Source organism: Camelus bactrianus, chromosome 7 (assembly GCF_048773025.1).
Source record: "Camelus bactrianus isolate YW-2024 breed Bactrian camel chromosome 7, ASM4877302v1, whole genome shotgun sequence".
In the NCBI taxonomy this organism is placed as follows: Eukaryota; Metazoa; Chordata; class Mammalia; order Artiodactyla; family Camelidae; genus Camelus; species Camelus bactrianus.
This window is the reverse complement of record NC_133545.1, coordinates 68,160,326-68,174,622: the sequence shown is the minus strand read 5'-3', so window position 1 is coordinate 68,174,622 and position 14,297 is coordinate 68,160,326. Positions and strand designations below refer to the sequence as shown.

The following is a 14,297-nucleotide window of genomic DNA, read 5'->3' as shown; positions in this document are numbered from 1 at the left end:
TGTTGGACATAAAAATAAAAGCATTAGCAAACAACTCAGGTATCTGAAAGATAATCATTCATACCACCTGTTTTTTCAAGTAGATAAATCATCAAATATAAGAGCAAAAATAAAATAGTTTTATGAGAAATGTATAAGCACTTGAGTTAGTAAAGGAAGCAAAACAAAACAAATTAGAAACTTTGGCTTAAAAGAGTACCTTTGAAGCTTTAAGGTTTTGAACTGATTGGAGTGCTAGAATGCACATCTCTATTGTGGGATTCTGTCGGGCTTCGAGAATGAATATAAACGGAATATGAGGTACCTAGACAACCAATCCACCATGTTCCGATGTTCCCAAAGTCTATTCCATATAGATCCTGCTGTTTGCAACTCCAACTGTCTCAGCCACACTGAACAAAAACACTGGGCACAGATGTGTATTCCTATATATTATTCCATTATTATTTTCCAGAATGCGCTGCCACTTTATTACCATTTATATTCAGTGTTACAGCCCCTTTAAGACTTAGCTTAATTCCTGCTTATTCCAGGACTCTCTTCTGCTTTCTTCATAAAATATTTTTTTACACCAAGTCAAAATTTTAAGACATTTTTACGTCCGCCTCTTTTGCAAATGCTTAGGCCTAAAAATATTTCTTTACAACTTACTGTCTTTATAACTTAATTAGTTTCTATCCCCCAGCTACTTGTAAAATAATGACTCAGTTTTTCAGAGTCATCACTCTTGTTATTGCGTATTATTATCAATTCACCTCCAGTAAGTCGTTCCTTATCTTTACATAAACTATTGGAAACTATTTCTTAACCATGGCTTCATGATTCCTGGGCCCAAAGAAGCCTGAGGAAACACTAGGCAGTGGCATACTTTTATTTTACATTAACACTACCCAGGAGACAAGCAAATGTCTCTGAAGGAGAAACCTCTGGGATTCATAGAGAAAGTCCAGCTTCTCTCTGCCTGAGTGGCCATGGGTCTCTCATCCATCAGGTCACTGTTGTTGTTAGGGTCGACTGGACAAAAATACTAACAAAATAAAAATAAAAAAGACAATAACCTAACCAGTAGGGTGGTTTTTAAAACTAAAAAATTTTAAAAGGCAGACATGTAGCTGATAGGATGATGGTTATTATGTGGATTAAATTAAATAACATTTAATAATCATGTATGACTTATGCTGATTTTGCCTATACAAAATATCAATATCCCAGGGGCTGATTTTAGAATGAATAGCTGTGTCTGCATTTCTAGGGTATGGAGTTCTTTGTACCTAGTTCTTCCTTCGTCCAGCCAGCCTAGTAATTTTACATCTCAAGAATTTGTAGATCCCGGGGAATAAAATCTGCACATTCTACTACAGAACTGACTTTTTGACTCTTCTGCCTTCTGCTTCCTTATAAACAAAGCAGTTGTTTAAGAGTATGTGAAAGGACAGCATCAGTCCCTGAATTAGCCATGCAAGGGAAGGATGTTTCTTTATCAGGTAGGAAGAGTCAGCATTCTCTTAATAGGAGGAGAGCTGCTGTGTATGGTTACTTAGGTTGTATGCTGCAAAAAAAAAAAAAAAAAAAGTCGTATCTAAGGATGTGCAAATCACACTGCAGACATCTTTATTTCCCTAAGTATTTTCATCTGTTTAGTATATGTTCTCATAGAATTATTGTATGTAGACTCCAAGAAAGGAAAATTTTATATTCATTGAGACAATTTTCTGGCAGATTATCTTGTTTAACAAAATCACATTATGTTTCCCACCCTTCTATCAAGGTGTCTGATAAAGAAAATTTATTTTCTATTTGCACAAAGGCACCAGAGGGAACTAGCTTTGCGTTCTTTAACATCATGTTAGGCAACCGCACATGAAAACCTAATTCAGAGAGTAAATATGCCACACTGATGGCTTTGAACAAATAATGACACAGTACTATGAGATAGGGCAAGGCAAAAGTGTAAAAAATGCATGTGATCCTCAAATAAATTGTAATGATGGCTTCACTGCTAGGGTAAGAGATTCTAATATTCTCCAGCCTTTATTCTGCTCACTCACGCTCACTTAAGGGACTTCTATTTATCAGTCTTTCCCCATGAAGAGATTTACATAAGGAACAGTCCACAGGGAGGGGGAGGCTAGAGGTATATGCCTGGAGTGAGGTGGGGTTGACTCAGTGCCAGTGATTTCATTATTTTTTCAAAAGCTCAGTTTTATCAAATAGTCACAGAATTCAGAGGGTTATTGTTATGGTGTAGATATCTGTGTCCTCCCAAAATTCATAGGTTGAAACTCTAACTGCCCCCCCAACCCCCCACTCTCCCCAGGGTGATGGTATTAGGAGGTGAGACCTTTGGGAAGTAAGTAGCTTTAGAAGAAGTCAGGGCAATGAGATCCTCATGATGGGACTAGTGCCTTTCTAAGAAGAGTCCAGGCACTTGCTCTCACTTTCTGCCTTGTGAAGGTACAATAGGAAAATGGCCATCAAGCCTACAAGAGTGTTTTCACCAGGAACTAAGTCAGCCGGCACTTGGATCTTGGACTTCCCAGCCTCCAGAATGGTGAGAAATCACTGTTGGTTGTTTAAGCAGCCTAGTTTATGGTATTTTGTTATGGTAGCCCGAGCTGACTAACGCAGTGATTTTACAAGATTCTGAAATAAATAATTGTCTAAAGAAATAAAACAACTCCCTTTCCAGATTATAAATTATGCAGTCAGAACGATTAGGGACTAGGAGAGACACAGCACTGTTTAAAAAGGGAAATAAGGCCCACAGTGAAGTTTTAGGCACATAGGAGATACAATTTTAGTGATTCTAAAGAAAAAAAGCTCTGAATCACACCCAGAGCATTTCACATCCTTTTCCAGGAGGACTTTATTAAAATGTAGTCAGCCCTGAAAAGTAACCGACTTGGTGCGACATTACCAAGGATTTATTTATGAAATTCCTCCCTTCTCTCAGATTGGGCTGGCATGGGATAGAACAATGTACGGATGAGTCCTGAGTTAATTGACATAGTTTACAAAGAAGTCAGTTTTGCTCAAAGTTTTCTGCGGTGACATTGATGGAGGGCAGTTCTCTAAGTGGCCTGGAGGCAATGAAAAGGCATTAGTTGCCTGAAGGAAAAAAACCTGGGAAAAGAGATTCTAAAAGATAAGGTCTCTTACTTTAAATTTTGTCTGGGGTGGACATTTCAGCCAAATACCAGAAGGGATGCAAAAAACTTTACAATGATTTCTCTTTTAATTTATAACTTATTTTTTCAAGTCTCAAAGATTCTGTGTTGTTTTCTTTTTATGCACAAGTTTCCAAGTTGTGCTTAAATAGCATGAGCAATAATTAACTTGATTTAATTCACTTAGTGACCTGCATGGCTATCAATGGTAGTGTAATTTTGTGAGGCATGAAGAAAGATAACTTGGAGAAGCAGCTTTTTTTTTTTCAACTTTCCCTGAAAGCTGGCTAACTTATGAGCTATTGACCACAATGGCAAGAGTTATTGCATGTGACCAAACAAGTCAGTTCAGTGAATAATAGACTCAACTTTGGAAAAGAATTGAACTTCTCCTTCCTTCCCTTATTCCTCCTACCTCCTCCCTTTCCCACCTCCCAGAGGTCCACTGGAAATAGAGAGAATTAAAAAGTATCATTCATCCATGACAGAAAAAAAAGTATCAACCTTTTCATTCTCACAAGTAATAGTATTTGCTTCAATATTTAACTTCTCATATACATCCTTACAGGTATATAGAGAGAAATACAATTAAATAAAGAAAGAAAATATAAAAATTAATACTTAGAGAAAAAGTAGAAGGACAAAGAAAACCATTTTAAAGGAAAAAATTAAGAGATATGCCTATTTAAATATTTTTAAATCTATAGATCAAATTCGATAACTGGAAAGAATTTTTTTACATGTGAGGATCACACAGTAATAATATACATATATAAACTCTAATTTTACAATTACCTAAAACAGTATTTATAGTAATGAAAGAATTTCAAGCTGAAACAACAAAAATAATTTTCTTTCTGTGATAAAAATTTAAGACATTTATTTTACTCATTACTGTATTCATATTAACTACTAACTACATGCCACATGCAATATTAGCAAGAGTAAGGGGAAATGTACCTTCTCAAGAGCATCACTGCTGGTTAAAGCTTAAGACACATAAACTGCCTGGAGGGCAATTTTACAATGTGTATAAAAGATTTTATATCCTTTGACCAGTAATTCTACTCAATAATCAAAGATGTTCACAATATTTATACATAAGGTTTTTTATGTGCAGCATCATTTACAATAGTAAAAACTGGATTTATACCAAAACTCTAACAATTGGGGAGTGATGAAATAATATATAAAGGAATGCAGCATAGCTATTAAAAGTAGTGTTATAAAAAGGAATTTAACGACATGGGAAAATCTTCATGGCAGTCTGCGAAGTGAAAAAAAAATGTTTTAAGGGACTATGTATACAATGATTTCATTCTGAAAAATAGTAAATAGATAAGATAGAAGAATAAACATCAAAATGTCACCAGCTATCTCTGGCTAATGTTCATGGGGGAAGAGATATTTACAGATGAATTCTATATAATTTTGAAACTTTCTACAATGAACACTTTGTTGTACTTTTACATGTTCTTAAAAAAAAAATAAAGAATGTAATCAGAGACCCTTAGAGGGAGATCTTTAACCCTATATAATGTCTCCATTGACAAGGTTGTGCACCCCAACAGTTAAGCGGACAGACAGTCCAGGCTGCCCACACCCTGTGCATTCTTTTGCCTGGACTGAGCCATCTACCCCATTCTTTTACAGCATTTTCTTTTGAATAATATTCTAAGCAGAAATAAAATATAACCAAGTAGCTTCCTGTCACTTCTTCCCTTCTTTGGATTAAACTGGGGACTGTGTTCAAGAAAGTGAAATAGTTCTCTTGTGTTTCCTCTTCTTCCACTCCCTCCCAATTCCAATTAGCTAACTTTCATTATGGTAAATAATTCACTATTTTTCAGTTATATAGTACCTTTGAGTAAAGGGACAGTCTTTCCAAACACTTGTTAATTCTAAACATACTCTTGGGAAGCAGGTAAAAATTACTAGAGGGAAGGGAGGAGAGAGGATAATGCCAAAGGCAGTAAAAAATGTCAGTAAAACCACACACTTGTCTCAGTTTTCTGTTGGCCAAAATCTGTGTCATGCTGTAAAATCAGCGTCTACATTATGGTGATACTGAAGAGAGAAATGATTTGAGGGATACAGGTTTTACTCTTTTTACATCAAATTTGTACCTTTATGTGTAGATTATAGTGTTTTATTAGAGCACAGATTGTCGGGCAAGATGTCTGGATTTAATTCCTGGCTTCACTATTCACTATGTATGTAATATTGGGCAAGTCATTTAATTGCTCTGGCCTCAGTCTTCTCACCTAGAAAATGAGGAATAATGATAAAAGCTAACATGTAGTATTGTTGCAAGGATTAAATGAGATTATAGGTATAAAGCACTGAAAGCAGTTCCTGGGACGTGGTAAGTGCTGTAAGAATGTTAGCTATTCTTAGTAACTCTGATATATAATATTATCTTAAAGGGTCAAATTGAAAAGAAGGAGACAAAAATTTGTATCATTCCTACAGAATTCTACAGCAAACTTTACCGACTTCAGTAGAAAGAGAAAAGCTCCCCAAATCTCTAATCCTAGGTTAACAGCAGGTGTACCTAGAGGTGACTACTAACTCCTCAATACAACTGAATTGGAAGAATAGGTCCCATATACTGGGTCTTATGTACTCTCTAGGGTATCACCTCCAAAAAAGTTTATCATCTTTGCTTTAGCTTACTAATAGGGGCAACTGAGTTACTATATAACTGGAATTAGTGAACATACTGAACTGAGAACATTGTCCCAATTAAAACCTTCACTGACCGACCTTGAGTGTTTATCCATCATCTATTCCATGGGAAAGTTGACGTAACTTTATTGGAGTAAATTTAAAACACCCTTTTCCTACTTGCCTCCTTATCACCCATTCAGTACTGGTGAAACACAAAACATAAAAGTGTTCACACTGTTTATGACATGCTTCTACTGTTATGCAACGAAAATTTTTGGATAAATCATAACTAAAACATCTTTTTTCCCCTAAGTTCAAAAAAGTACTGATGCTTTTGCAGATCTGAGTGCCTGCTCACAGGGCACCTGATACTGAACACGGTGACGGAATTAGAGACATGGTAGGAAGAATATATTCTAGAATAGTTTAATCTCTTTTATTTCTAGTAAAATAAATGTAAAAACTGTTTCCCGTTGCATTTGAAGCAAATATTCCCTGATGTAGTTCTGCTAACATAGATGTGGTTGAAATGATCACATTTAACACTGACTGAATACGAAATCAGGTATAATCAAAAGTTTCTCTCTTCTGTTGTATTTTGATTATTTTGTTTTACAGGACAGTCATCTTTTGGTATCCATGGGGAACTGGTTTCAGGACCCTGACAGATACCAAAATCCAAGGATGCTCAAGTCCCTTATATAAAATGGCACACAACCTACACACATCCTCCTATATAGTTTAAATCGCCTCTAGATTACTTAATACAATGTAAATGCTATGTAAACAGTAATACATACAATGCAAATACTATGTAAATAGTTGTCAGCAGGCAGCAAATTCAAGTTTTGCTCTTTAAAACTTTCTGAAATTTTTTGGGGGGAGGATTTTCAATCTGTAGTTGGTTGAATTTCTGGATGTAGAACACATGGATACCAAGGGCTCACTGTACTGCCTCTGTGTATAAGTAATCATGTGTGTAGTATGTGTATCCCTCAGGAGAGCAAAAGTTCCATGAGTGCTTCACACACAAATTTATGCACATATTTAGGCTCTTAATAAATATTTGTTGAATAAATAAACAAATAGGTGAACAAACCTGTTGTCTTGGATTCTTTATCTTCTAAACTTCCCCTTAACTCATTAAGAAACATGTATGTATCCTATTGTTTCACTTTTATCACACTGATAAAGTGAGGCTTTCTAATCTAATTATGCTTTCATATAACCCACACTATTTGCTGTTATTAAATACAAAGAAAGGCATTGCTCAGCTTAATTCTCTTGGGTTATTGTGGTTAAAGCAAGCATTCGAGGATGTTGCAAAAGAAGCCTCGAGATGTCCATGCCTCTGACCAGAGTTAAAACTTTTCGTCTTGGGTCACAGTCAGAAAGTGATTTATTTTTCCCAAAAAAGAACAATTCTCCCTATCACCACAGTGCAAGAAGTCAGGACAGAACACAGAGCATCTGGCCTGAATCAGAACACTCCGATGGGAAGAGGCAGTCAGAGCCACAGCACTGCTGGACAGAAAACATGCAACACAGTTTGGGGCGCATGTAGGACAGTTTGCACAATGCAAAAGCAATCTACATGAGACACCCCAAAGATGGTGATGGCAGATATTCATGTCTAAGGGGTTTCTCCGGTCCTTAAGCGAGCTTAAACTAGAAGTTTATACTAGGACCCCACTATTTATGCTCTATAAGTTATTTCCTAGTTGTGCTTATGTAAATTTGAGTAAATTATTTCCAGTTCTTGTTCTTGTTGTGTTATTCATTTTCAACCATTCTTCTTATATCTCTATAATGTAAACTTTTGAAAGAATTCTTGTAAATGCTGTAAGTTTAATTTCACCCCAAATTAAATAAAATATCAAGTCTGTGCTTGTAATGCTTAAAACATCTAATGATTTTGTGTACACTCACAAAATATGTGCATTAAATGAAAAATACACAATTCCAGAAATACACTCTTTTCTGATGGTTTATTTTTAAATATTTCAAATATATTTCTGAGATTGTTTTTGGTCAAGAAAATAATAATATTCAGAATTAACACCTTAGAAAGTACAATTCTTCTAAATTTCTGAGACTCATTTCTTTTGGCATAGTAGAAATATTTTATACTCCATATTAATCTTTACACAGAATATTAGTATAATCTTAAAAATAATACACTAATGCCATTAATTCAATAAAACCCAATATAAATATTTGCTGTCATATCAGTACCAGTTTAACAAAGGTATTTTTTGAAGACTTTTTAAAGTCATACTTACATTGGCATCTTTCCCAGCTAATTTACATAGTTCCACCCGTTCCTTTGCAGCAGGCCAATAAATCTGTAAAACATTTCAAGGTGTGTTAGAATCTGCATATCTAAAACTCTCCACATTTCTAATTAGGAAAACGAGTGTGTGTAATAAAAGAGTGAATATTAATCCAAGAGTATTTTGTTAGATATGATGTAAGAATTTTGAGATTTTAATATTTTCCAAAACCACCCTAAAAAGTTTATGAGAAAAAACTGGCTAAAATCATCTGTTCTTATTTGTTAATCATCTAATTTCTATTTAGTAATAGACAAATCATGTTGAGGAGGCCGTAACTTCTGATGTCAACAGAATTTCAGGGTAGCATTTGCTCAAGTGAGAGATTCTTCCTACCCTGTTTTCCTGTGTTTGCTCAGAGTGGCAGTGCATTACAAACATGTGCAGTGAGGTGTGGGAAACAGCTCTTTGTCACAAGCATATGTTACCACTCCAAGTCAAAGACCAGTGTGAATTTGCTGACAATATTTAACACAGATGGAGCTGAGATAGCATGTGTGACTTAGTTAAACATTCTATAAGCATTACCTTATTTAAATCTCACAATGACCCTAGGAGATAGCTATACTTACCCTCCTCATTTTCAGGTCAGAAAACTTCTTTATACAGTCATTAAATAACAACGCAAGGTTCTATGATGTTGGTTTGCAACAGAACTAAAACATGACCCAAAGTCTGTCTCCTGAACTGGGGTTGCGGGGGTGGTGTCTCAAACACTGCGTAACAAATTTCATTTGCGCAAATGATTAGGGACAAGGGCAGCAGGCTCCTTGGTTGGTCACTTTTAATCATGCATTCATCTTGAATTCCTGAATCAGTCTTGAATTCATCACAAATAATTTGTTTCGTTTTCAACAAACTTTAGAAATTCTGCCAGGAAGTTTTTCAAAATAAGGCTCAGAACAGTTGTATTAGTCCCTTGGCTTACAGAGAGAAATCCTCTCTGTTAAGCTACAGGCAAGAAGAGACAAGAAAGTCAAGCTCTGAGCTGCTTATAATGTATGTTCTAGGAGTTCCTGACAAACTCTTATTACGTTTCTCACCAATGTTAGCAGAAAATGTTTTAATAGGTGAGGAAAAAGGAAAATATCCTGAGGGAATACACTGAAAAAGACTTGTTAAACCTGGAATTAACAAATGACTTAGAAGTCACTAATGTTTATATGATATTATCTTCATAGCAAAAATTTAGGGTTTTATGTCTCTGAATAAAGAAGAACAGAGAATAGCACTCACACTCTCTTAATGGACAAATACGACGAAATTACTGCAATTTTTAAATGAAGTAAGGTTGTTCATTTAGAGCACATTTTAGCAACTACAAATTACAATCGAAGAGTGTACAGAGGTAGGGTCGTAGAGCCAGCAGCAGGCTCAGGTGACCAGCTAACCTTGATGTGGCTCACAGTAAAAACCTAAAGATGCTACTTATTGAGAAATGGTTAAAATCACTGCATTAATACTTTCACACCATTCTGAAAAGTGGCCAGCAGTAGAACTTGAATGGACTACAGCAATGAAAAACAGTAGCAACTCCTAACTAGGTGAAAAAGTATAATCTCTTAAATGACAAACAGCATGATCTCCTTAGAATAATGTTAAGAGCAACTAAAATAAGAGATACTTTGAAGATATATATGTAGATCCATTAAGTATGTGAAAAGAAAAGCAAGAGAGTGATGAATACAGTATTCTGAAAGATGATTACTCAAGAGTAGTAAAAAGAAAAAGGTTAAATTGGTGGTAAAAAACAGGTTATTTAACAGATCTTAGCTTTTGTTCTGGATGGTGCATTTTCAGGTGTTTAATACATAATTAAAAACAACTAAGCAATGTAAGTTAGTAAATAAATCAATTAAAATGGGCCATGCACAGGCCAAATGACAACAGTCAGTCATCAACCTAGAATCACGAAGCCCTAAATAAATGAATAAATGAAGAGCAAAAATAAAAACACTGTAGCTGGCAGGAAATTTGAAAGTTTCAAGTTGTTGTTTATTGTTTGTTTGTTTGTTTGTAATCACTGGTAGCAAAAATACTGAATTGAGTATTCTTTTTCTTCCCTTTAAAAATAACATCTTGAATTTTATAGAATCTTTGCTTCACATTTGAAAGAATGAGGTTAATGTATCTTCTCCCTTTTTTTCTTGCTGACCCCTTTTTATCCGTATTTTTAACTGTAGAAAAATATACTTTACATAAAATTTACCTTCTTAGCTATTTTAAGCATACACTTCAGTATTGTTAATTATATTCATGTTATGTGACCAATCTCCAGAATTCTTTCATCTTGCAAAATTGCAACTCTATACTGGCTGATTCTTGAATATTATAGTGATTTTACAAAGGATAACTATTGTTGGACTGAAAATAAGTGGTGCACAGAATGCATGTCTATGATCTATCAATTACTTTAATTTCTAGTTCATTTTATTTGGTCTCTAGTCTATATTAATATTTAAGTCCTTTTATTATGTCAGATTTTCTTCTGTTCTATTCTATAGAATGGTCTGATTTAATCACATTTCGGAAATAAATTTAGAACAAATATTTGTAGATCTCATCGTACCTCAATAGTTTATTGGTATTAGTACTATTAAAAAAAGGAAAAAAAAACAGAACTCTTGCACATTAAGTGTGGCTTTAAGAGGAGAAAGAACATCACAGGGTTCTATTTTTTTTTACCTTACACCAGCGTACTGGGTGATAAGTAAATGATGAGAAAAATGATATTTCTAAAACTGATTTTGAATATATTTATAGGAGCCTGAAAAAGGAGGGAGTTATTTAAAGACTGACAAAATAGGGAAGCAATCTTTACAACATTTTTGAAATCTATATGAAAGTCCAACATTAGCACAGAGTAGTTACTATCCATTAATCACTGGCTCATTGGACACATAATTATAAAGGGCCTTCTGTATATCCTGTATATTCTGTGGCAATGAGGTGCTAAGAGATGTGTCAGGAAGATAGATCTATAAACAAACAGGGGAACTGAATTTCCGAAGGAGACACAAATGAAGTGAGAAGAGAACACAGAGGATGGAGCCACGATGTTCAGGGAGCACTGAAGGGCACTGAGCGGGAAACAGGGTCCTGACCAGTCCCCAATTCTGAGCCCTTGTTTGAAATGACTTGTTCTTAATAGTTTCAACTCTAATGTAATAGTTTAGTTTAGTTCAATAGTTTCAACTATAAATTTGTCCTAAGGACCTGACACCAAAACAATAATTGCAGATTCTTTTTTCTCTTTGCAAAGGGATATAAATCTCTAAAATATATCTTAATGCTTTTGTTGTACATTTAGAGTTATTAATTTTCAGTCATACAATTGTAAATTGAATTGTGTTATCCTAATAAATGAAGCAATAAAACTAAAAAAACAAGCTTCTGAGAATTGGTTTCTAATTAGCGGGTAAATGTTATAAAAAGATACTCAAGCACTGAGAATTTGTTGGACTCTAGAAACAAACTTTAATAAATCTTCTAATCTCTGTTTATGAAGCAGATTTTTTTCTTTAAAATGTTGTCTCACTTTTCATCACTCACCTTCAATCCCATAAAGTCAAAAACTTGTTAAAAATAGAAATTATCCTTAAATCATTATTGTTATTGCACAGAAATTCTAAGATAGTATCACAAAGATCACTTTACTTCTTAAGGAAACATTCAAGATTTAAAAACAAAGTTACTGAGATTATGTATTGGCCTATTTTGACACAGCGCTGTCAAGAATTTAGGAATCACAAACAGAATTACCTTAATAATAACAATCTAGAAGATATCTGATTGTCTTCCAGACTGTAAACATTTACTTAAAAGGAAAAAAAATCATTGTAGTTGTGCCAATATTTAAAAGCTAACATTTTAATTATGATTTACGGTGAGATTTTCTTTTACTTGCCACCTAGTCATTAGAATAAAGGGCTTATTTTTTTAATATTTCTTTTGATCCCTGTTGGTAAAGAATTTAAAAAAACAAAATTCACTTAATTCAATCTAAAAATAAAGTAAAACAAACAAACCAAAAACCCCTACACACTCTTATACTTACATGGGGTTGGCAGAAATATGTTCAAGTAACATTTATTTTTCAATAATCTTTTGAAGTGACATATATATCTCTATTTCTCTTTCTCTATCTATATAAAAGCATTCCACCACTTCCGTAAGTTTCTAGTCAAACTGTGTGTGTGTGTGTGTGTGTGTGTGTGTGTGTGTGTGTGTGTGTGCATGTGTGTGTGTATGTGTGTATATGTATATGGAGGGGGCAAATAGCAAGAAAGACAGAGAGACACACAGAGGGAGAGATAAAGATGTTAACTCTGATTGGTCATAGAGTATTTCATATATAGTCTCAAGTTTCAGCATGGTTTACACAAAAACCCAAGAGGTACCTGAGATCCTAAAATCATTTTAGTAGTCCAGTTAGTACGCTTACAGATTGCCTCACTCTCAGACAGAGATCATACCACACACATAAAAATACAAAGTCCACAGTATCTCTAAAAAGCCCTCTTGACCATTAAGGAATGTGAAAGTTTTAAAGCAGTGATCATTAACACTCTCCTTGCCCTCTGAATTTATCAGCAGTAAAATGACGAACACATTTTCTTGCACTTGGGGGCTCTGCACATGCAGCATCATGCCATATTAAAAGTTGCATCAAGCAGGACAAAGCAAAATGCATACCCCTATTTCTAAAAGGAGATGCAGTGGTATCACTCCCTTAAAAAGTTATCCACAGACATTTTTCTCTCGCTTAGCAAAGAGAGGCTTACCAAAAGCAGAAATGCTACTTGTATAACTGCCATATTTTAATTGTCCTGAAATATTCCCACAGGATACTAGTTCTTAACTCACATTGTACGATGTACCAGATACAGCTGGTAAGGCTATCATTTTGGTGGAAGTAGTCTTCAGGACCTTGCCACAGACATCAAGGATCTCAAATATGTAAAAAGCTGCTCTCCCCACCCACATGCAGGACAGACATCAGAAATCAAACAGATCTTTTCTGTGATTCAGAGGAGCACAGTAATTTCTCTCAACATAATTATCTAGGTAGTAACTACTAATTGAACCACTGCTAAATAATTAAGGGTTGCAAATTGGCTTTAATTTGAGTGCTAATCTTAGAGATCAGGTTGATAACAGAAAACTACAGTGGGAAACAGAAGTAAACACATTTATAAAAGTTCTCTACTTGGAAGTGATCATTTATGGGTTAATGTTTTAAAACAAGTATAAATGATAAGTCAGTCCCTGTATTTTATGATTTACTGACTTAACCATGTTAGTATGTTTACGTAGTTTTCATATTTCACCATTGAAATTGATCATTTCCAAAGGATTAACTTTCGCATGTTACATTTTTACACTTGGAAGAATCAAATACTAACCTCTAAAAGTATATATGTAATACTTTGGTAACACCTATGCTAAGATTGGAATGATATAGAGAAGATTAGCATGGCCTCTGCACAAGGACGACACACAAATTTGTGAAGCATTCCATATTCTTTAAAAAAAAAAAAAAGTGAAAGTGTTTATGTATATATATGTTTTCCTTTAAGAGTTACAGAACATAGATTACTAGTTTGAAAATAAATGGCTCTAATGAAATGAAAATTGTCTTCAATGTCACCTGATACATGCTCATATGCTGTAAAGTTATATTTTAAATACATTTTTATAAGAGATTTAATACTCACTTTCTTATGAAAATACCAAGGGAGCTGCATGCATTTAAAAATACAACCTATGATCTAGTTATATTGATTCTATTTGCTTATCTGTACTCAAAATTCAAAAGTTTGTTTTTTGAAGCATTTTTACTTCATTTTGAATACAAATAGGCAGGAGGAACTCACGATGTCTCTGACAATTATTCTTCCATTTAGAATTTATATAGTTTATTAACAGTTATCAAGAAGTAAGGTGAAATGTCAGGCAATTTATTTTTAATTATTTAATCTTAGGCAAGTTACAGAAACATTCAAATAATGATAAGGCCTTGTAACAACATCCTAAGGAAATTCTAATTATATCTGCTCTTTGTTTCATCTTTGGAGAAGCAATTTAATTGACTCAAGTTAGCAAGTGCAAGGTCAGTCAAATGCCC

At 34.3% G+C, this 14,297-nt stretch overlaps 1 protein-coding gene and 1 non-coding gene across 4 annotated transcripts in view; one reads left to right on the top strand and one right to left on the bottom strand.

The window, feature by feature from the left end:
• The window catches only part of SEMA3D (semaphorin 3D), a 178,990-nt gene that overhangs the window by 73,605 nt on the left and 91,088 nt on the right, over window positions 1–14,297 (bottom strand). For all 3 annotated transcript variants that reach the window (XM_074367555.1, XM_074367556.1, XM_045510441.2), the window contains one exon: window positions 8,120–8,182. In XM_074367555.1, the coding sequence (XP_074223656.1) occupies window positions 8,120–8,182 (63 nt within the window). The remainder of the gene's footprint in view (window positions 1–8,119; window positions 8,183–14,297) is intronic.
• LOC123614521 (U6 spliceosomal RNA) lies at window positions 13,592–13,697 on the top strand. The gene has a single exon (XR_006721930.1). It is a non-coding gene; the product is annotated as a U6 spliceosomal RNA (small nuclear RNA).